The sequence below is a fragment of the Mustela erminea genome, chromosome 19, assembly GCF_009829155.1.
Source record: "Mustela erminea isolate mMusErm1 chromosome 19, mMusErm1.Pri, whole genome shotgun sequence".
Taxonomy (NCBI): Eukaryota; Metazoa; Chordata; class Mammalia; order Carnivora; family Mustelidae; genus Mustela; species Mustela erminea.
The window spans coordinates 6,847,000-6,868,366 of NC_045632.1; the positions used below are offsets into that span (position 1 = coordinate 6,847,000).

The 21,367-nt window shown below is 42.1% G+C and overlaps 1 protein-coding gene across 8 annotated transcripts in view; it reads right to left on the reverse strand.

The window, feature by feature from the left end:
* The window catches only part of ZNF577 (zinc finger protein 577), a 34,925-nt gene extending 25,755 nt beyond the window's left edge, over positions 1-9,170 (reverse strand). For 2 of the 8 annotated variants that reach the window (XR_004281137.1, XR_004281138.1), the window contains exons 1-3: positions 8,993-9,164; positions 1,001-1,106; positions 839-911 (exon numbers count right to left, since the gene is read on the reverse strand). Coding sequence is in view for 6 of the 8 variants with exons in the window: in XM_032324026.1 (XP_032179917.1) it covers positions 839-847 (9 nt within the window). In the remaining 2 variants the exon portion in view is untranslated. Of the gene's footprint in view, positions 1-838; positions 912-1,000; positions 1,107-8,992 lie in introns of all 8 variants that reach the window. The other 6 variants (XM_032324027.1, XM_032324028.1, XM_032324026.1 and 3 more) reach the window with 5 other exon arrangements.
* Between the last annotated feature and the right edge of the window lie 12,197 nt (positions 9,171-21,367).

Consider the following 21,367-nt stretch of genomic DNA (forward strand, 5'->3'; position numbering starts at 1 on the left):
AGCATCATCTTATTTAATCCTCAACACTACTCTATAATGTAACCATGATCTCCATTTTAAACATAAGTAAGCTGAGGCTTGATCAGGTGAAGTGTGTTGGCCATGTTAACATCCTCCCTAAGTAACAATGTGGGAATCTGAATCCCCATCTGCCTCTCTCCATATGACATATTTCTCTTCCAACAGTCTCAATTTTTTTTTCTTTCTTGTGCACTTTAGTAATTTTACTCCCTGGGGCACCTGGGTGGCTTAGTCAGTTAAGTGTCTGACTCTTGATTACAGCTCAGGTCATCTCAGTGTTTTGGGATAGAGCCCAGCATCATCGGGCTCCCTGCTCAGGGGAGAATCTACTTCTCTCTCTGGCTCCTCCCTCCGCTGTGTTCTCTCTCTCTCAAATAAATACAATCTTTTTTTTTTTTCCCCCAAATAAATACAATCTTAAAAAAGAAAAAAAAAAGAACTTTACTCCCTAGCACATGATATTATGGCGTGGTCATAGCTGCAAAAACAGAACCCCTGGTACCAGTTCTTGTAATATTTTCTATGTACACCCAGCCAGCAACTTCCACACTAGCCGGAATGCAAAGGCAGAGCCATCCCTGCCTCAGCAGCAGCACGTCAGATCAGTCTCCCCAAGGGCCAAGCCCTGGAGCCATGCTAGAAACTCATACTCTGAGGACACCAACACCATGAAGTCAATTTGTATCTTGCTTCACCCTGGAAGGCAGCCAATTATTCTCAAAGACTCTCTTGCTCTCCTGAATCCTCCATACCCAGAGAGCTCATCTCTGACCCATTCTCTGACCAACTGCTGAACGCAGTGAACAAGGATACCTACCAGCCTCATGTCTAATCCGGACAATGCTTTGTCTCATCTTGGCCCTTCAGTCTAGTCTCCCTGCAGTGCCAGCCTAAAAAGAATGATATACAACTCAAATGTGGAACTCTACAGGGTCAGGAGGGAGGTAGAAGAGGGGGTAAGACATGAATGAATTTACACCTGAGATCTCCAGGATTGGTGATCAAGGACTCAACCATTTCCCAGAAACTCCTTGGCAGACGTTTCCTCATACTTAACAGATCAGAGCTGCATCAAAGGTCCGTGCCTGCAACATAGCAATGAAACAAAAAATGGCAATGGAAATACCCTGATTGGTAGAACTAATCTGCATTTTATAATGTACTGAGGTTAAGGTGAAGTTCCTAGATGGAGGGCTGTCTAAATAAAATAGGAATTTTTCTTAACAAAAGGGGCATGGATGTCAGGATGGCAGCCAACAGTAGCCAACAAAATAAGTAGGTTAGAAGAGAAAAGCCTAAAGCAGTATTTAAAAAGTAGCTCATAAAATTCAGTATTCCTTTTGTTACAAACCTATAATAGCCTAGGAATGGAGTGGCTACTTCCTTAGACTCATTATGGTACAATGGGAAACAGGTATTTGGTGTTTGTCCCAGGTTTCTGGCACACAGCTCCTAAAATGCTTGGAATCTCTGGAGTGACAAGAGTAGCTTTGATATGCCAATGAGATTATTGGTAACTGGGGGTCCACGGACATCTTCAGGATAGGGAAAAGAGCAAGGCATGATGAGATGCTGCTGCCCCTCGGAACAATTTGTTACTTAAACTGTAACCCCTGGAGGATTTTACTAGTTGCCAAGCACATTTAGACATGGCCTTAAAAAACACTGATACTGACAACAGGTCTTTGGGGAGAAGGACGATGTACAACCGTGCAGCTGGGCAGCTGGGCAGCTGGGGATGCCAGACTCGCTGAGGGCGGTGAACGCCGCCCCTTCAGAGAAGCCGGGCAGCCAGGAACGCCCGGCCCGCCCAGGGCGGAATGCCGCCTGCTTCAGAGAAGCCGAGCACCCGGGAACGCCCGGGCTCAGGGTGGAACGAAAACCGCCTGCTTCCCTTTTTTCGAAAACCGCCTGCTTCCCTTTTTTCGTTATCGCTCCTTTCTCTTCCCAGAAGTGCTTGTTAGTTAGATGAGTCCTTTGAATGTGCTTGGTTAACTATAAACCTTACCCTCCTCCTTGCTTGCCTGCAAGAGGTGACTAACTTTTGACTTTCATCAATCCTTCTGTTGGCTATTGTTTTCTATCTAATAAAAGTGAGACTGTGGAGTTGCTCGTGGCAGCAGTCCTTTTCGACTGTTGTCCCCTGCTCCCAGTCTTTTGCAGCTGACTTGTTTGTGCCTAATTCTTCTCTCGTCGCCGACTGGAAGCAGCAATGAGAGGGTTAGAACTTTCAGCCTCATGCCCTGGAACTCTGCAAAGTGGAGAGGGGCTGGAGACTGAGTTTATTTTTTATTTATTTATTTATTTATTTTGTTAAAAGATTTTATTTATTTATTTGACAGAGAGAGATCACAAGTAGGCAGAGAGGCAGGCAGAGAGAGAGGAAGGGAAGCAGGCTCCCTGCTGAGCAGAGAGCCCGATGCAGGACTCGATCCCAGCACCCTGAGATCATGACCTGAGCCGAAGGCAGCGGCTTAACCCACTGAGCCACCCAGGCGCCCTGGAGACTGAGTTTAATCATCAGTCGGCTATATAATCATGCCTATATAATCAACAAAATCTCCTAAATTACACAGTTTGGAGAGCTTCTGAGTTGAACACTTTGAGGTGCCAAGAGGGTGGGGCACCCCAACTCCATATACACAAGTTCCTGTGCTCAGGACCCTTCTGGACCTCACCCAATATACCTCTTCATCGGGCTGTTCATTTGTATCTCTCATAATAAACTGGTGAATAACGTAACAATATGCATTCTATTTCTGCGTGCATTTAAGAAGTTTATGCAAATGGTTTTACACCTGATGTATCCTTTTACAAGAGTTTTTTTAAGATTTTATTTATTTATTTGACAAACAGAGATCACAAGTAGGCAGAGAGAGAGGGAGAAGCAGGCTCCCTGTGAGCAGAGAGCCCCAATGCGGGGCTCGATCCCGGGACCCTGAGATCATGACCTGAGCTGAAGGCAAAGCCCCAACCCACTGAGCCACCCAGGTGCTCCCTTTTACAAGAGGTCTGTATCAGCAAGCTTTTTCTCCCAACACTATTGACTTCAAATGTATGGGAGTTCGTCCCCACACCAGCCAATTCTCCCAACTCCCTGAACACCAACTGGGTGCCCTAAAATTCAACTCAGTGCTCGCTTCGGCAGCACATATACTAAAATTCAACTCAGTTTTGACGCTAACTACCAGGAATTCATGCAGATCCCACAGCTTAAGGCTCAGTTTCGCAAAACCACATTTCAGATACCAGTTACAATTCCCATGTTGCCACTTGTACTTCTGAGCAGCTGGGTTTTAGGGGCACCTGGGTGCCTCAGTCAGTTGGGAACCTGACTCTTGATTTTGGCTCAGGTCATGATCTCAGGGTTGTGAGATTGAGCCCCAAGTTGGCCTCTGCACTCAGCTGGGAGTCTGCTTGAGATTCTCTCTTTTCCTTTCTATATATGATTACTATCTGTTGGTATAATTATTTTTGGTATAACTGGCAAGTATTAGTTTCAGGTGTACAATGTAACAATTCAGTATCTGTATACATTATGAAATGGTCACTGTGATACGTCTAGTTAACATTTATCACCATATAGTTATAAAACTTCAAATATATAATATAGTATTATTAATTATAATCACCATTCTGTACATTACATCCCTATGACTTATTTATTCTATAGCTGGAAGTTTACGTCTTTTGATCCCTTTCACCCATTGCACCACCCACCCCCAGCATCTAGCAACCACCAACCTATTCATTCTACCTATGAACTTGTTTTTTTCATTTTGTTCCATTTTTTAAGATTCCCTATATGTAAGTGAGATCATACAGAATTTGTCTTTCTCTGATTTATTTCATGTAACATAATGCACTCAAGGTCCATCCATGTTGCAAATGGCAAGGTTTCCTTTTTTCTTCTGGCTGAATAAAATTACTGTGTGTGTGTAAATGCCTGAGCCACCCAGTCACCCCTCTAATATATGCATTTCTTATTTATTTATTTATTTATTTATTTTTAATTTTTTATAAACATATAATATATTTTTATCCCCTGGGGTACAGGCCTGTGAATCGCCAGGTTTACACACTTCACAGCACTCACCAAAGCACATACCCTCCCCAATGTCCATAATCCCACCCCCCTTCTCCCAACCCCCCTCCCCCCAGCAGCCCTCCGTTTGTTTTGTGAGATTAAAAGTCACTTATGGTTTGTCTAATATACGCATTTCTTTTTTTTTTTTTAAATATAATAATAGTTGTAGGTATTTTTTTTTTAAAGATTTTATTTATTTTGACAGACAGAAATCACAGGGAGGCAGAGAGGCAGAGAGAGAGGAAAGGAAGCAGGCTCCCCGCTGAGCAGAGAGCCCAATGTGGGGCTCGATCCCCGGACCCCGGGATCATGACCCGAGCCGAAGGCAGAGGCTTTAACCCACTGAGCCACCCAGGTGCCCCTAATATATGCATTTCTAATATGCATTTCTAATATGTGTCTAAATTCCCTCCACTGATAGCTTTAGTTGAATTCAACAAAAGTTGACATGTAGATTATAAAATGCCATTCAAAACATTTCCACTATAATTTTTTTTGAATCATGGATTATATAGACATGTATGATATGCTTACCAAAAAATGGGAGACTTTCTAGTTATCATTTTGGTATTGTTTTATAAATTCAATTCCACTGTAGTCAGATAGAGTATTCTGTATGATTTCAATCCTTTGAAATTTGTTTAGACTGGCTTTATGGCTCACCACATGCTAAATTTTTATAACTGTTTTATGTGCACTTGAGAAAACTCATTGTGGGGAAGTGTTTTACACTTGTCACATTTATTAATCATGTTATTCTAATTGTTCAGGGGTTGGCAGTATAGTGGGCTGATGACCTTTTTTGCAAATGACATTTTCCTGGAACACAGCCATACTCATTTGTTTATGTATTCTCTATGCTACTTTCATCTTACAATGGTGGAGTTGAGCAGGTGCAGGGTTATCTGGCCTACAGAGCCTAAAATATTTTCTCTCTCATTGCTCTCTACAGAAACTTTGCCCACCACAGTTAAACTACAGCCTTCTAGCTTTTTGTCTCCTTATTCTCTGTTACTGAGTGAGATATGCTAAGAAACTCCCATTATGACTGAGCATTTGTTATTTCTCCTTGTATCTAGTATAACCTACACTTCAGGAATTCTACTAAGTATATACCCAACAGAACTTTCATGCATCAAAATGCATGCACAAAAATGTTTCTATCAGCATTGTTTATAATAGATACAAGCCAGTAACAACCAAACATCTAATCGTAGTTACCATTTATCCAGACCATACTAGGTAGTGGAATGCATAAATAAATTGGGGTATAATCACACCAAAGAATACCATACAGCAATGAGAAAAAATGAACTACTGCTATATCCAACAACTCAGATGAATTTCACAACAAAATATTGAGCAAAAGAAGCCAGACACCAAAGGACATATACCCTATGATTCCATTTGTATCAAGTTTTTTTTTTTTAAAGATTTTATTTATTTATTTGACAGAGAGAAATCACAAGCAGATGGAGAGGCACGCAGAGAGAGAGAGAGGGAAGCAGGCTCTCCGCTGAGCAGAGAGCCCGATGCAGGACTCGATCCCAGGACTCTGAGATCATGACCTGAGCCGAAGGCAGCGGCTTAACCCACTGAGCCACCCAGGCGCCCGTTTTTTTTTTTTTTTTTAAGATTTTATTTATTTGAGAGAGAGACAGAGAGTGAGCACAAGCAGGGGGAGCAGCAGATGGAGAGGTAGAAGCAGGCTCCCCACGGTCCAGGGAGCCCAACGATGATGGGCTCAATCCCAGGACCAAGATCATGAAATCAAGAGCTGGACGATTAACTAACTGACCAAAGCCACCCGGCACCCCTCCATTTGTATAAAGTTAACAGCCAGGCAAACTTAACATGATGTTTTTAGGATAATAATTACCTCTGGAGAGAAGGGAGAAGATTATGATGAAATGGGGCTCCTAGGGTGCTACAATATCCTATTTTTTCATTTTAAATGTTATACATGAAAAATACTCTTAAAAATACAGATCAGTTCCACTTACAAATGTAGAATAAAAAGAATTTTAATTTTATTATGAAAAAGTTCAAGCCAAAGAAGAAGAAACAGTGTAATAAAACCCTATGTACAAAGAATGAGGAGGGGTGCCTGGGTGGCTCAGACAGTTAAGCATCCAACTCCTGATTTCGCCTCAGGTCATGGTCTCAGGGTCAGGGTCGTTGGATTGAGCCCTGCATCAGGCTCCTTGCTGGGTGTGGAACCTGCTTGAGATTCTCTGTCCCTCTGCCTCTCCCCAAGTGTGCACTTTCAGGAAGGAAGGAAGGAAAGTATAATCAAACACCTTATATCCATTATGTGCCTTCAATAATTATCAACTCAAATCTAATTTTGTAAAAGGCAAAAGATTTATACGACCTGAAGAGAAACCAGAGCATCAAATCTAATTTTGTGTTATCGGAGTGCCTGGGTGGCTCAGTTGGTTAAGTGCCTGCCTCTGGCTCAGGTCATGAACCTAGGGTCCTGGGATCCAGTTCTGTATTGGGCTCCCTGATCAGTAGGAAGCCTACTTCTCCCTCACCCACTCCCTCTGCTGGTGTTCCCTTTCTCACTGTCTCTCTCTCTCTCTGTCAAATAAATAAAATTTAAAAATATAAATAAAAAATAGTAATAATTTTAATTAATTTTATTATTTAAAAAATAATAATAATTTTGTATTATCTATACCACCACTCAGCTCCCTTCACCACTGATTATTCTGAAGAAAATCCAAGACAGCTTTTTATTTCTGGATGCAAAAATATTAAATAAAATATCAGCAAATGGAACCCAGCTGCATATTAAAAGAACAAATCACTATGGACAAGTATGGTTTCTTCCAGGAAAAGAAGACACCAGGAAATCTAGTAATCTATAAATCAAATATTAAATAAAGAGAGAGGAAAAAATATAAATGAAAGTAATTTTAAAGTTATTTGAGGGGCTGCATTGTACAGCATGGTGATTACTGTAAAGATTGTTTTATATAACTGAAAGCTAGAAGAGTGGATCTTAAATGTTTTCACCACATAAAAGAAATGGTAACTATGTGACATGATGTGTTACCTAACCTATGGCAATAACTATTTTGCAATATGTAAGTGTATTATATCAACACATTGTACACCTTAAACTTACAGAATGTTGTATGTCAATTACATCTCAATAAAGGTGGGGTGGAAAATCTTTGAGAAAGAGGAACAAAAACTTGATAAATCATAGTTACCATTTATTCAGACTATACTAGGTGCCATTACACTTTGTACTTAAAGAACATTTGCTAGTTTAATCTTCATAACAACTCTATTAAATATAATAGCTTTTTTCACAAATAAAACAACTGACTCAGATATTAACCTACCCAAGTCAGAGGCAGAAGCAGATTCTTCTTACTCCACAGTTCATACACTTGCCACTTGGCCAAAATTATTTGCAGATAACAAAAATACTCAACTAGAAAATATAAAGGAATCAGTGTATAACCTAGTGGCAGTAACATTAACAGTAGACTGAGGGGACAAAATAAGTACATCTTTCAAATTTTTGCTTTTGTGCATTATATAAAATTAGAAGAAACAAAAAAAAAGGGGGGTGAGGTCATACGGAAAATAAAACCACACCATTTACGCTTACAACAGTATAAACTATCTAGGAATAAACATAAACAGATATGTCTAAAACACATGTGAAAAATCACCACCACGGTTGGTCAAGGAAACCAAACATTTGTGTTAAAGGAAATCCATCACATGTTCCTGAAAGTGTTGGACCTATACCCACATCAGTTTTACCCCAAAATAAAAGCATCCACGCAATAGAACATAACTGCAATAGTTAAAACAAAACAAAAAAACCCCCAAAACTTCCAAAGCGTTAGTAATATGTTAATAGCTGATAGGATATCAGAATCAAAATGTATAACATTATACCAGTACCTACACAACTGATCCTAACATTAAAACTGAAATACACCAAAATTTAACAAGAGTTACTTCCCGGACTATTTGGGAATTTGAGCACTACTTAGGAATCATTACAACTGTCGGAAATAAAAATGAAACACATCTTCTGCAAGAATATACAGTAGGGGTACCTGGGTGGCTCAGTGGGTTAAAGCCTCTGCCTTTGGCTCAGGTCATGATCCCAGAGTCCAGAAATTGAGCCCCGCATGGGGCTCTCTGCTCAGCAGGGAGCCTGCTTCCTCGTCTCTCGTCTCTCGTCTCTCTCTGCCTGCCTCTCTGCCTACTTGCGATCTCTGTCAAATAAATAAATAAAATCTTGGGGCGCCTGGGTGGCTCAGTGGGTTAAAGCCTCTGCCTTCGGCTCAGGTCATGATCCCAGGGTTCTGGGACCGAGTCCCGCATCGGGCTCTCTGCTCCTCAGGGAGCGGGCTTCCTCCTCTCTCTCTGCCTGACTCTGTCTACTTGTGATCTCTGTCTGTCAAATAAATCAAATCTTAAAAATAAATAAATAAATAAAATCTTAAAAAAAAAAAAAAAGAGAGAGAGAGAGAGAATATACAGTAAACATGGGCGCAAGAGGCCAGAAACCCACTCTTTAAAATTAAGGATGTGCTCAGCATCAACAACGGAACTCCCCAAACGCCGACCCCAACACGGACACGACCTCCCCTTCCCCCCACCAGACACCCCAAACCGCTACTCTCCCCAAGTTCTCGTCTCAACACAGAACCTCACAAGCTCCCCTCGCCCCCAGGGAACGCCCAAATGATCCTTCAACACAACCCGCTAGCTTCAACACAACTCGCTTCCCCCAACACCTACCCCCACGCGCTCCGGAACAAAAACAAAACAAAACAAAAACCAAAAAAAATCCAAAACCCAACGCGCTCTCCCTGGCCCCCAAACACTCCCAGAACCGACACTGACCTGGCGATAGCCTCGATCTTCACCGCTGGACACAGATCACCGTACCACTTAAAATACCTTCCCTCCGTGTCTACGGCCCCCGAGGCCCTCTTCAGCGACTGACAGACCCTCAGAAGCACCGAGATGGCGGCCGACGAGGGCCAACGCGCGTGGTTCCGGAGATCCTGAAACTGGCCCTAGGCTCGGCCTCTGTGACGTCATATTGCAGTGCGGACGCCAGGCTGTTTGCAGAGAGCGGCGGTTTCCCCGCAGAGTCCGCCGAGGCGGGCGTGTTCTCGCTTTGCGCCTTTCTCTGGAAGGCTCTAGACGGTGAGAAGCTATTGAAAACGCTTTATTTCGCTTTATTTCCGGACCACTTTTAGCCTTTGGGCCCCGAATTTGTAACATTCACCGGAGGCGGTGCATATACTGCTTAGCTCCTGAGAAACTCAGGCCTGCCACGTCTCTCCTCAGGACCCGCCGAGATGGTCGCGGGCTTTAAGGAGCTTTCAGTTAAAGGACGGGGAGAAGCTAAGTGCGCGCGACCCGCGTGGAAGTGCACAGGGGAGGGAGTTCGAGCCCAGCCGGAGCAACAGTTGGAGGGGAACGGGTTAGTATCCTGGGAATGCTGGCTGGAGGAGGCTTTGTGGAGAAAGCGGCATTTGCGGCCGGGCTAGATTTCAGAGAACTGCGGGAAAAGGCATTGGTCAGAGTGGGCAAACGGGGTTAGAAAAGGCTCTTGGTATGATTCGTGTGGGTGAAAACGGGTCACAGGGCTGATGGGGGTCAACAGGCGGCAGACCTCATAGAGAAGCTGGACTCTCCCACGGTGGCGGGAGTCAAAGACGCGGCTTTTCTCTAACGATGAAAAATACCTTGAATCAAAAGCTCTGAGGGGTCCCTGGCTGGCTCAGTCATAGAGCCTTTGACTCTTGATCTTGGGGTGGCTGGTGGTAGATTGCACTTAAATTTTTTAAATCTTAAAACAAAAAACAACCCTTTGAGGGGCACCTGAGTGGCTCAGTGGATTAAGCCTCTGCCTTTGGCTCAGGTCATGATCTCAGGGTCCTGGGATGGAGCCCTACATCGGGCTCTCTGCTCAACAGGGAGCCTGCTTCCTCCCCACCTCTCTCTGCCTACTCTCTTTGTCAAATAAATAAATAAAATCTTAAAAAAAAAAAAAAACACAAAAACCCTTTGAGTAAAGGAAGTGGTTCTCTTCAATATTGCAGCCCAGCTAATTAAACTGATGAGCTTCCAGTGCGGAACTCCGTCACAACCAGGCTTAGAGCGCCTTCCAATTAAAGGGCTTATTCATTCATCCGGATGTTTATAAGATGCAGGTGGCAAACGCTGTTCTGCATGCTAGGGATACAAAAATTGTAAATGCAGGCAAAAATACCCTTGGTGGAGCTTTGCAGAACGTAAAATTGCAGGTTTGAATGTAAAGTTTTAAGAGTGTTATGATTCCCACCTACAACGTGACCTACAATGCCTGGCAGCCTGACATAACTGAAGATAAGTAACCAAAGATGATTATTCTTAAGTCTTAAGATCTAATGGAATTTGCTTTACTAGGTTTTGAGTTTTTGAGGGACCCATACCCCTTTCTTCCTCCTAATTTCTCTCTTGGAACGGGAGTGTCTATGCTACACCTGTCCTACCATTGTATTTTCAAAATGAGTAGCTTCTCTAATTTTACATGTTCACAGCTAGAGAGAAATTTTGCCTCCGGGTAAAATCTGTGTCTCCTCAGATTCACATGTAGAACACCCTAACACCCTGCTATATTTTTGGAGGTGGGACCATGGAGGAAGTAATTAAAGTTAAATGAGATCCTAAGTGTGGGGTTCTGATCCCAGTAAGTTCAGTGTAAGTTCAGTGTCCTTATTGGAAGAGACACCAGAGAGTTCTTTCTTTGTGCAGACAAGCTACAGAAATGCCTTGCACTTCTCACAGGGTGAGAAGGCAGCCAGATGTCTGTAAGCCAGGAAGAGTACTGACCAGAAATCAGATCTGCTGGAAACTTGATTGTGGACTCCTAGCCTCTGGAACTGTGAGAAAATTAATTTCTGTTGTTTCAAACACCCACTCTAGTATTTTTTATGACAGCCAAAGCAGTCTAGTACAGCGGTGAATTACATTGCTTAAAAAATTTTGCATTCTAAAAAAATTTTTTTTTGCATTCTTTTGGTAAACCCAGTTAGTCATGAAGTATTCATTTTTTATATAAATTTATTTATTATATAAAAAGAATCTTGGGGGCACCTGGGTGGCTCAGTGGGTTGGAGCCTCTGCCTTCGGCTCGGGTCATGATCTCAGGGTCCTGGGATCAGGCCCCACATTGGGCTGTCTGCTCCGCGGGGAGCCTGCTTCTGTTCCTCTCTCTGCCTGCCTCTCTGCCTGCTTGTGATCTGTCTGTCAAATAAATAAAATCATTGAAAAAAAAAAATCTTGGGAAACATTTGTGCAATTACGGTATGCCGCTTCCAGTGGGCGACGAGAGAAGAATTAGACACAAACAAGTCAGCTGCAAAAGACTGGGAGCAGGGGACAACAGACAAAAAGGACTGCTGCCACGAGCAACTCTACAGTCTCACTTTTATTGGATAGAAAACAATAGCCAATAGAAGGATTGATGAAGGTCAAATACGTTAATCCCGTCTTGCAGACAAGCAAGTAGGAGGATAAAGTTTATAGTTAACCAAGCACATTCGAAGAACTCATCTAACTAACAACAAGCACTTCTGGGAAGAGAAAGGACCGATAACGAAAAAAGGGAAGCAGAACGAGAAAAGGGAAGCGGGCGGTTTTGGTTCCACCCTGAGCTGACCTGGCGTTCCCGGCTGCTCCCGGCTGCCGGGCTTCTGTGAAGGGGCGGTGTTCCGCCCTGAGTGAGTCAGGCATCCCCAGCTGCCCAGCTTCACGGTCGTACATCGTCCTTCTCCCCAAAGACCTGTTGTCAGTATATGTATTTCTTAAGGCCATATCTAAATGTGCTTGGCAACTAGTAAAATCCTCCAGGGTTACAGTTTAAGTAACAAATTGTTCCGAGGGGCAGCAGCATCTCCCCCCTTTTGTTTGTGAAGAAGTAGAAAAGTTGATTTTGCAGCTTCTTGATTTTTCAGTCGTTGGAGGGATTTTCGCGTGCTTCTGAGGACTAAGCATAAAAAGATTACAGCAATAAGAATAATCCACTTATAACACCGAGACCAGTTTGTGTGATCCAAGTAGAAGGGTTTAAATCAGACAGAATATCATTAATTCTTTGAGTAAAACTCACTCCTGGAACAGATTGTAATGATAAGTGAGTAATACTTAGGATCGTATCTTGAAGTTGTTTAATATCTAAGGTTAGATTATCACCATAATGGTTAGTAATATGTTGGCGAATTTTGCTCCAAGATACTTCTGATTCATTATAGGCATGGCAAAGAAGAAACATTCCAATCACATAAAATATGAAGTCTAAGCTTTATATTCTGAAGATCATCTCCTGTATATATCATGGCTGTTTCTAAATCAGAGACACGTTCATCTAATTTTTGATCTATGAACGTTTGTTGATTCCAGGCCTTGCTAGCATTCTCGTGCCACTTCTGTACAAATTGTGTAGTTTGTACAGTTTGATGCAAGGCCGTTCCTGCAGTGGTAGCTGTAGCAGTAATGGCTATAATTCCTAGAATAGCTGTTATAAGTAACCCAACAAATCTTTTTGTTCTATGAACCCAGTTCTTCAATACCGTTAGAAGTATATGTACGTCGGGAGAACTTTCCCAGACACGGTGGTGTTTCACTGGCAGCCAAATGCCTATTCTTCTAGCTAAAAGAATGATAGAATTGTCTTTATAAACATTCCTATCTACACAGGTGAACATCTTACAGTTTAGACAGTCTATTTCTCTATTACTATGAATAAAAGTCATTTTGCCATAACAAAAACATAGGGATCTCTAACACAAGCTCTTACCCATTCTTCATCCATGAGGAAAAAAGAAAATGCATAATTATTAGACTGATGAATGTAAGAGCCATTCCAAACTCTTACGTGACTTAAAGCAGTAGTAACCTTCCATAAACTCTTTTGTCTTTTATGATAATCAACAAAAGGAGATGGCATAGAAAGTCCTTGCCCAAGCCACACCAGAAGTGCATCTCCTGAAGCTAAGGTTTGCGGTAAAATGGGATCATCAAAAGCTTGCCACTTTAACTTTCGATGAGGGGAGCAGGGTTCCCCAGTGCAATTGGTGACTGCCATCCCCATAGGGGACCAGTCCCATACAATTCCGTAGGAATCATTAATAACAATACTGGGGTGAGCTGCTCTACAATCCTTCCATAAAGGGCGAATTCCCTCATCTGACCACATCTGTGTTGGTTTGCATTTGGGAATAGGGGGTGCTGCGTTATAGCTAGGACCCCGATATTTGTAGGCTTGGAATCCTTTAACGGAGAGTAAATGTAACTGAGCTTTAGTCAAATAATTATTAGTAGGAAGGTCCACCAACCATCTCTGATTAGCAGGGATAAGGCAACTGGAATGACTGCCGATACATATTGTCCTATTTTGATATCCAAAAGTAAGATTAATATTAGTGCCCTGTTTGCCCACAGATGAAACACTGTCCTTTAAATTTTCTTGTGGTCAGAGCAGCCATTGCTTGAGCTAACAAATCAGCACTATAGGTCTCTGTTCCTACTCCTTGACATAGCTTAATCTGTCAATGTTCCCTTGCCTTTAAAGGGTGCTAGCAACTTCTTACAATCAGAATTAGCATTCTCATAAGTCAACAGTTGCATAATGGTATCAACAGCCTCAATATTATTTATCTGTCTTCTGACAGCCTCTTGTAATCTTGCAATAAAATAAGTATAGGGCTCCCTTGGACCCTGTACCACCTTTTGAAAAGAAGAGCATTTATCTCCCTGAGATTCTGTTCTCTCCCATGCTCTCAAACAGCAACACCGGAGCTGCTCAATAGCTTGATCATTCATTAACACCTGGTCTTGAACCTGGGCCCATGGTCCAAGACCCATGAGCTGTTCCATGGAAATAGGAATGTTATGAGCTCTATTATGGGCAGCTGCTATTTCTGCTTGATCTTGCCACCATGTTTTGAACGAGATAGAACTGTTCTTGCTAGCAATGACCAATCCGTCGGAATAAGTCGATTGCCTTCTGCGATGCCTTGAATAATTCCCGTTGTAAATGGAGAATTAGCTCCATAGTTTTGTACTGCCTGTTTTAGTTCCTTCAACAATTTGAAGGGAAATTGCTCATGCTTGGCCTCATAGACACCATTAGGGTTGTTAGGATCATGTCCTGGAGCGACATGTTCTGTAATAATAACCGGGAAATTAAAAGGCAAGGCATCTAGGTCTCCCACTTGCTGTGCTTCAAGGAAGCCTTTCTGAACAGCCAATAGCATGTACTTTCCATCTTTTTCATTAAAGGGTGCCCTCCTATAGAACGGCGGAGCCGACGGCAACAGTGACATGGGCACCTTTTGTTCTGTTCCTTTCTGGTGGCCTTAATAGTTTCTTTCTCCTCCTGGATGGCATGTTCAGGTTCCTCTTTTTTAGTTTCTCCTGAACATTCATTATCGCTCTCCGAATCAAAGGTTTGTAAAGGCTCCAAAACGGAGCGAATGAGGGTCCAAGTAGGCCATATAAGTGACTGGAATTTGCTTTCCTTTCGTATACGAAAGTTTTAAGTCGTGACCTACTTTTTCCCATGTTTGTAAATCTAAAGTCCCTAATATAGGGAACCAGGAGCAATGTTCTTTAATTACCTTTAAAAGCTCCATAAGTTGGCCCTTGCTGACTTTTGCTCCTCCCGCCTTCAGGAGCCTTGTCAGTAAACACAGATAAGGGCGATAATCGTTTGTGCTCTCTAGATTACCCATACCCTGCGATAATTGCCCACAACTCACCAGCGGGGCCGGCCGTGCAAAACTCACGTGGTCTGGCCCCAGTCCCTGTTCGGGCGCCACTTGCCGCTTCCAGTCGGCGACGAGAGAAGAATTAGACACAAACAAGTCAGCTGCAAAAGACTGGGAGCAGGGGACAACAGTCAAAAAGGACTGCTGCCACGAGCAACTCTACAGTCTTACTTTTATTGGATAGAAAACAATAGCCAATAGAAGGATTGATGAAGGTCAAATACGTTAATCCCGTCTTGCAGACAAGCAAGAAGGAGGATAAAGTTTATAGTTAACCAAGCACATTCGAAGAACTCATCTAACTAACAACAAGCACTTCTGGGAAGAGAAAGGAGCGATAACGAAAAAAGGGAAGCAGGCGGTTTTGATTCCACCCTGAGCTGACCGGGCGGTTCCCGGGTGCTCGGCTTCCCTGAAGCAGGCGGCGTTCCGCCCTGGGCGTGCCAGGCGTTCCCGGCTGCCCGGCTTCTGTGAAGGGGCGGCGTTCCGCCCTGAGCGAGTCAGGCATCCCCAGCTGCCCAGCTTCACGGTCGTACATCGTCCTTCTCCCCAAAGACCTGTTGTCAGTATATGTATTTCTTAAGGCCATATCTAAATGTGCTTGGCAACTAGTAAAATCCTCCAGGGTTACAGTTTAAGTAACAAATTGTTCCGAGGGGCAGCAGCAATGGTAGAAGGAATAAAAATTTGGATCAGGCAAATTTAACAATATGGGCTGTCCATGAATTACTTCTGGCTTTAATGTTTGAGCTCAGTTAGAATGGCTCTACAGTTTACTTGGTTAATTGACTGAAACAGGACTAAAAAAGGTGGCCTACACTGAAGTTTAAATGCCAGAAAATTCTTTATATTTTGTAAAGATTCCAAAAGTATATGGAGTTAGGAATGTTAATGTGTAATTATCATGTAAAGCCAGTTTACCCATCCACTAAAAATATATCCTAGGAGCATCCAGAAGATAATTTCTTCAAAGAAGCTGATTTGGCTATAGAAAATTGGTATATAAGACTCTGGTACTATACATGAGAAGGTATAATAATTTGAAGATACACCGATAAATGAATGATGCATGCTACAAACTCTAAAGGAACCACTTAAATAATAAAGTTATGCGTAAAAAGCCAGCAATGGAGATAATCATAAAACATAATTGCTCCAGGGGCACCTGGGTGGTTCAGTCAGTTGAGCCTCTGACTCTCAATTTCAGCTCAAGTCATGTTTTCAGGATCCTGGGATCAAGCCCTGTGTTGGGTTCCCCACTCAGTGGGGAGTTTGTCTCACCCCCCCACCCCCGAAATAAATAAATTAAAAAAAAAAAAAGTTACTCCAAAAGAAGGTAGAAAATGACAAAAAGGGGAGCAAAACCAGCTGGGATAAATAACACCACTGTAATTATGAATGATCTAAATACCTCAGTAAAAAGAGATTATCAATTAGATAAAATAGGTCCAACTACATGCTGCCTACAAGAAATTTTTTTAAAAAAGATTTTATTTATTTGACAGAGATTACAAGTAGGCAGAGAGGCAGTCAGAGAGAGGAGGAAGGAGGCTCCCTGCTGAGCAGAGAGCCCGATGTGGGGCTTGATCCCAGGACCCTGGGATCATGACCTGAGCCAAAAGCAGAGGCTTTAACCCACTGAGCCACCCAGGCGCCCCCAAGAAACTATTTTTTAAAGATTTTATTTGACAGCACAAGCAGGGGGAGCAGCAGACAGAGGAAGAGGGAGGGGACAACATAGGCTTCCCTGAGCAAGGAGCCCAATGCGGGCCTCAGTCCCAGGACCCTAGGATCATGACCTGAGCAGAAGGCAGATGCTTAACTGACTGAGCCACGCAGGCACCGCTAGAAACTCATTTTATTTTATTTTTTTAAAGATTTTATTTATTTACTTGACAGAAACCACAAGTAGACAGAAAGGCAGGCAGAGAGAGAGAGAGAGGGAAGCAGGCCCCCACTGAGCAGAGAGCCCAATGCGGGGCTCGATCCCAGGACTCTGAGATCATGACCTGAGCCGAAGGCAGTGGCTTAACCCACTGAGCCACCCAGGTGCCCCTAGAAACTCATTTTAAATATCAGGTTAAAAGTAAACCATGTTGGGGCACCTGCCTGGCTCAGTTGGGGTTGTGAGTTCAAGCTCCATGTTGAATGTAGATATTACTTTAAAAACTTTTTAAAAATTAAGCCATATTAAATAGAGATATGAAAGCTATAAAAAGATAGGCCCCAACCAAGTTTCTAGAGATAAAAACTACAACTTCTGAGATAAAACATACTTTGATGGAATTAATAGTAGATTAGATGTTGTATAAGAAAAAAATCAGTGAACTTTAAAAGACAGCAATAGAAACGATCCAAAATGAAAAATAGGTTAGAGTGGGTGAGGAGTCTAAAACCTAGGAACCGTATTTTAACCTACTTGTGTTTGCAAAAGGAAAGGTCAGTGAATTTAATGACAAGACAAAAGAAACTCAAGTACAAATTCAACTACAAAGAGAACAGAAGCTTTTATTAAAAAGAGAAAAAATGCTTAGAGAAGCTGAACTTATACAAAAGAGAAAAACCTTGAGTTCTTAGCCAGGGGGGTAGGAGGTATCATTGTGAGGAATGCCTAGTGAAACTGCTAACTGCTCTCCACTCTCTGATCAAGATAGTGAATAAACAACAGTATTCTGGGAGGGCTTATAAAATATGAAGTAAAACATATAAACCCAGTACATTCTTATTAATATATTAATCATACCTCTACGTTTTTGATGTGATAGAATACAGTTATAACTATTTATATAGTTACAATGTCCTTGTTTGCTCAATCTAGCATATATGTCAGTTTTAGTCACTTCTCATTGGTTTCTTTCAACACTGACCATATTTTCCTGCCCGATAGGTTTTGGTTGGATGACAAACACTGTTGACTTTATCATGTGGGAGTGAGGAGAGCCAGAGAGATCAGGATATTTTTGCCCTCCGGTATTCTTAAAGCTTGTTTTGGGATACATTGAGGTTACTTGCAGTTTGGTTCTCTCTGGCCCTGTTTAATTATTGAGTTAGTTAATTTTTTCCTGGCCCTGTTTTAAATCTTAGTTAAGACTAGATTGCTGGGGCGTCTGGGTGGCTCAGTGGTTTAAGCCTCTGCCTTCGGCTCAGGTCATGATCTCAGGGTCCTGGGATGGAGCCCCACATCGGGCTCTCTGCTCAGCGGGGAGCCTGCTTCCCCCTCTCTCTCTGCCTGCCTCTCTGCCTACTTGTGATCTCTCTCTATCAAATAAATAAATAAATAAATATCTTTGAAAAAAAAAAAGACTAGATTGCTTATTGAATGAAATTCAATTAATATTTCAATTTAATATTAATTAAATATTCAGTATTTATCAAGTGCCTACTCTGTATTGCATATTCTTCTAGACATCTTGTATATAGCGGTTAACAAGTTTCCTACCCTCAGGAAGCTAGTCTAACTTTTACAGTGTATAACTTACATTCAAGACCTTATACTTGAGCATAAACATGTAGAGTTATTGTAATCTGCTTTATATATGCTTTATATTGAAATTGATACAATATAAACATTACATTTATACATGACCCAAAGTCTTTATATTCCATATCAAAATCTTTAAAACAATTAAGATGTTCTCTCCAAGTGATTCTAGTGGGACTTATGTCATTGATTTAAAAAAAAATCACCTAGGGGCACCTGGGTGGCTCAGTGAGTTAAGCCTCTGCCTTCAGCTCAGATCATGATCTCAGGGTCCTGGGATTGAGCCCTGCATCAGGCTCTCTGCTTAGCAGGAAGACTGTTTCCCCTCTCTCTCTGCCTGCCTCTCTGCCTACTTGTGATCTTTGTCTATCAAATAAATAAAATCTTAAAAAAAAAATCACCTGTCTAACTGCCATTAAAATACCTCACCTACTGAGAGTCCTCTACTTCAGTTTCCCCCTGACACTACATGTCTGTATATATCTTATATATATGTAATTTTATTTTATTTTTTTTAAGATTTTATTCATTTGAGAGAGAGACAGTGAGAAAGTGCATGAGAGAGGAGAAGGTCAAAGGGAGAAGCAGACTCCCTATGGAGCTGGGAGCCCAATGAGGGACTCGATCCCTGGACTCCGGGATCATGACCTGAGCCGAAGGTAGTTGCTTAACCAACTGAGCCATCCAGGTGTCCTCCCTAACACCTAATCTAATGCCCTTTTTGAGATTGCAGTTTTTCAGCAGGGGACTTGGTCTGAATCCTGTATCAGTTTTATGCCAGCCCCTATCATTACCCCTGACTACATTCAATTAATTATACATATCAGGGATGCCTGGGTGACTCAGCTGGTTGAGTGTCCCAACTTTTGAGCTCAAGGTCCTGAGTTCAAGCCCCATGCTGGGCTCCACACTGGGCATGAAGCCTACTTAAAAAAACCTACTAGATTCTGAAAATATTTTCCAGGCTGGTTACAGGCCTCTGTATTCCAGTGTAGCACTGGATTCAGCCTACTCCAGGTCCAGTTCAAAGTCTGGCCTCTTGGAACCAGGCCAGGGTGGATTCTGTTAAGATCTATTTTTCTCTTCATGTTGTAGGACCCAGGATTCCGAGTTGGAATGGGAATACATGCCGGGAAGAATGTCTGGGTGGTTCCATCAGTGAGACAAAAGATAGGGCTAGACAGGGTACTACCTCTAAGGGAAGAATGCAACTGGGTAGTTATATATGAGTTTAGAACTTCAGATCCCCAGCATTCTGAGAATAATAATTTTAATAATCCAGGGAGGAGGAGAACTAGGACGGAAGTAGTCATCTTAATTTGTATTCAAATTGCTTACGTTACTTTTTCATGTTTTAAAAAAATATTACCAAGAGCTGTATTGGAATGTATTTTGTTATTTATTGTATTGGTTTAAATTACTAATTGTCCTTGGGCTTTTAGTTCATTTTGCAAACATGGTTTTTCTACCTTTTCAAATCTAGAAAATTTTAAAAATCACTTTTATGATGATGTTATATAATGCTTGGTCTTATTTTTAAATCAATTTAAATTCATTCAAGGACATTAAGTTTTATTCATGAGTTTTATATATTCATTTCATTTTTGAAGGACTTCAGTTGCGTAAAATAATACTTAAACCTAGAGCCAAAGAAATGCAGCAGCTAACCATCACAGGATATTGGGTGGGAGCTGAAAATAATTTTATTTATTTATTTATTAAAAAGATTTTTTTTATTTATTTGACAGACAGATCACAAGTAGGCAGAGAGGCAGGCAGAGGGAGAGGGAGAAGCAGGCTCCCTGCTGAGCAGAGAGCCCGATGCGGGGCTCGATCCCAGGACCCTGGGATCATGAGGTGAGCCGAAGGCAGAGGCTTTAACCCACTGAGCCACCCAGGCGCCCCTGAATATAATTTTAGAAAAAAAAAAAAATCCACAAATGGGAAAAGTGAATATAATGTGATAATAATGTTAACTAGTGATGTAGGGCAGAGACTATCTCCTCTAAATTACCATTAACATGGTAATTGGGGGGACGCCTGGGTGGCTCAGTTGGTTAAGTTGCTGCCTTCGGCTCAGGTCATGATCCCAGGGTCCTGGGATGGAGTCCCACATCGGGCTCCTTGCTCGGCAGGGAGCCTGCTTCTCTCTCTGACTCTGCATGCCACTCTGCCTGTGTGCTTGCTCCCTCTCTCTCTGACAAATAAATAAATAAAATCTTAAAAAAAAAAAACATGGTAATTGGGAATGTGGTTCAAGGTATCCTGTCTGAAAATGCCCATCAGGTGTATCACACAATATACAGGTCAAGTTGGGGGCGCCTGGGTGGCTCAGTGGATTAAAGCCTCTGCCTTCGGCTCAGGTCATGATCCCGGGGTCCTGGGATCGAGCCCCAAATCGGGCTCTCTGCTCAGCGGGGAGCCTGCTTCCTCCTCTCTCTGTCTGCCTCTCTGCCTCCTTGTGATTTCTGTCTGTAAAATAAATAAATAAATCTTTAAAAAAAAATATACAGATCAAGTTGAAAAAGGTACATATAGCTCTCAAACATTCCTCATTTTCACAAGCCTTCTTGGGTGGAAACTTTAGTTTTTGTTAAAGGTATTCCACAATTAGTGCATTAATGGCGTTTTTTTCCTGTGATTTCATCTGCTAATGGATGAGGCAGAATGTACCACTGAAAACCCTGCCACATTCACTGCCTTCTAACATGAACTGACACATCCAGGGTAAGGACTTTTCCACTGTCATATTTCTACTCAATATAAGCTCACTGATGATCTGTGGTGATCACTGATGACAGACAGGGTCTGTCTTCCAAAAAACAGCTTTCCTAGCCTCTGTATTCATAGGTTTTCTGTTTATGTATAACCATATAATCAGCTTGACATTATTGCTCAAGGCTTTTCCAAATTGAACGTACCAGTTTTTTCCTGTGTGTTTTTTGGGACATAAAATAAGATGTAATCGACCAC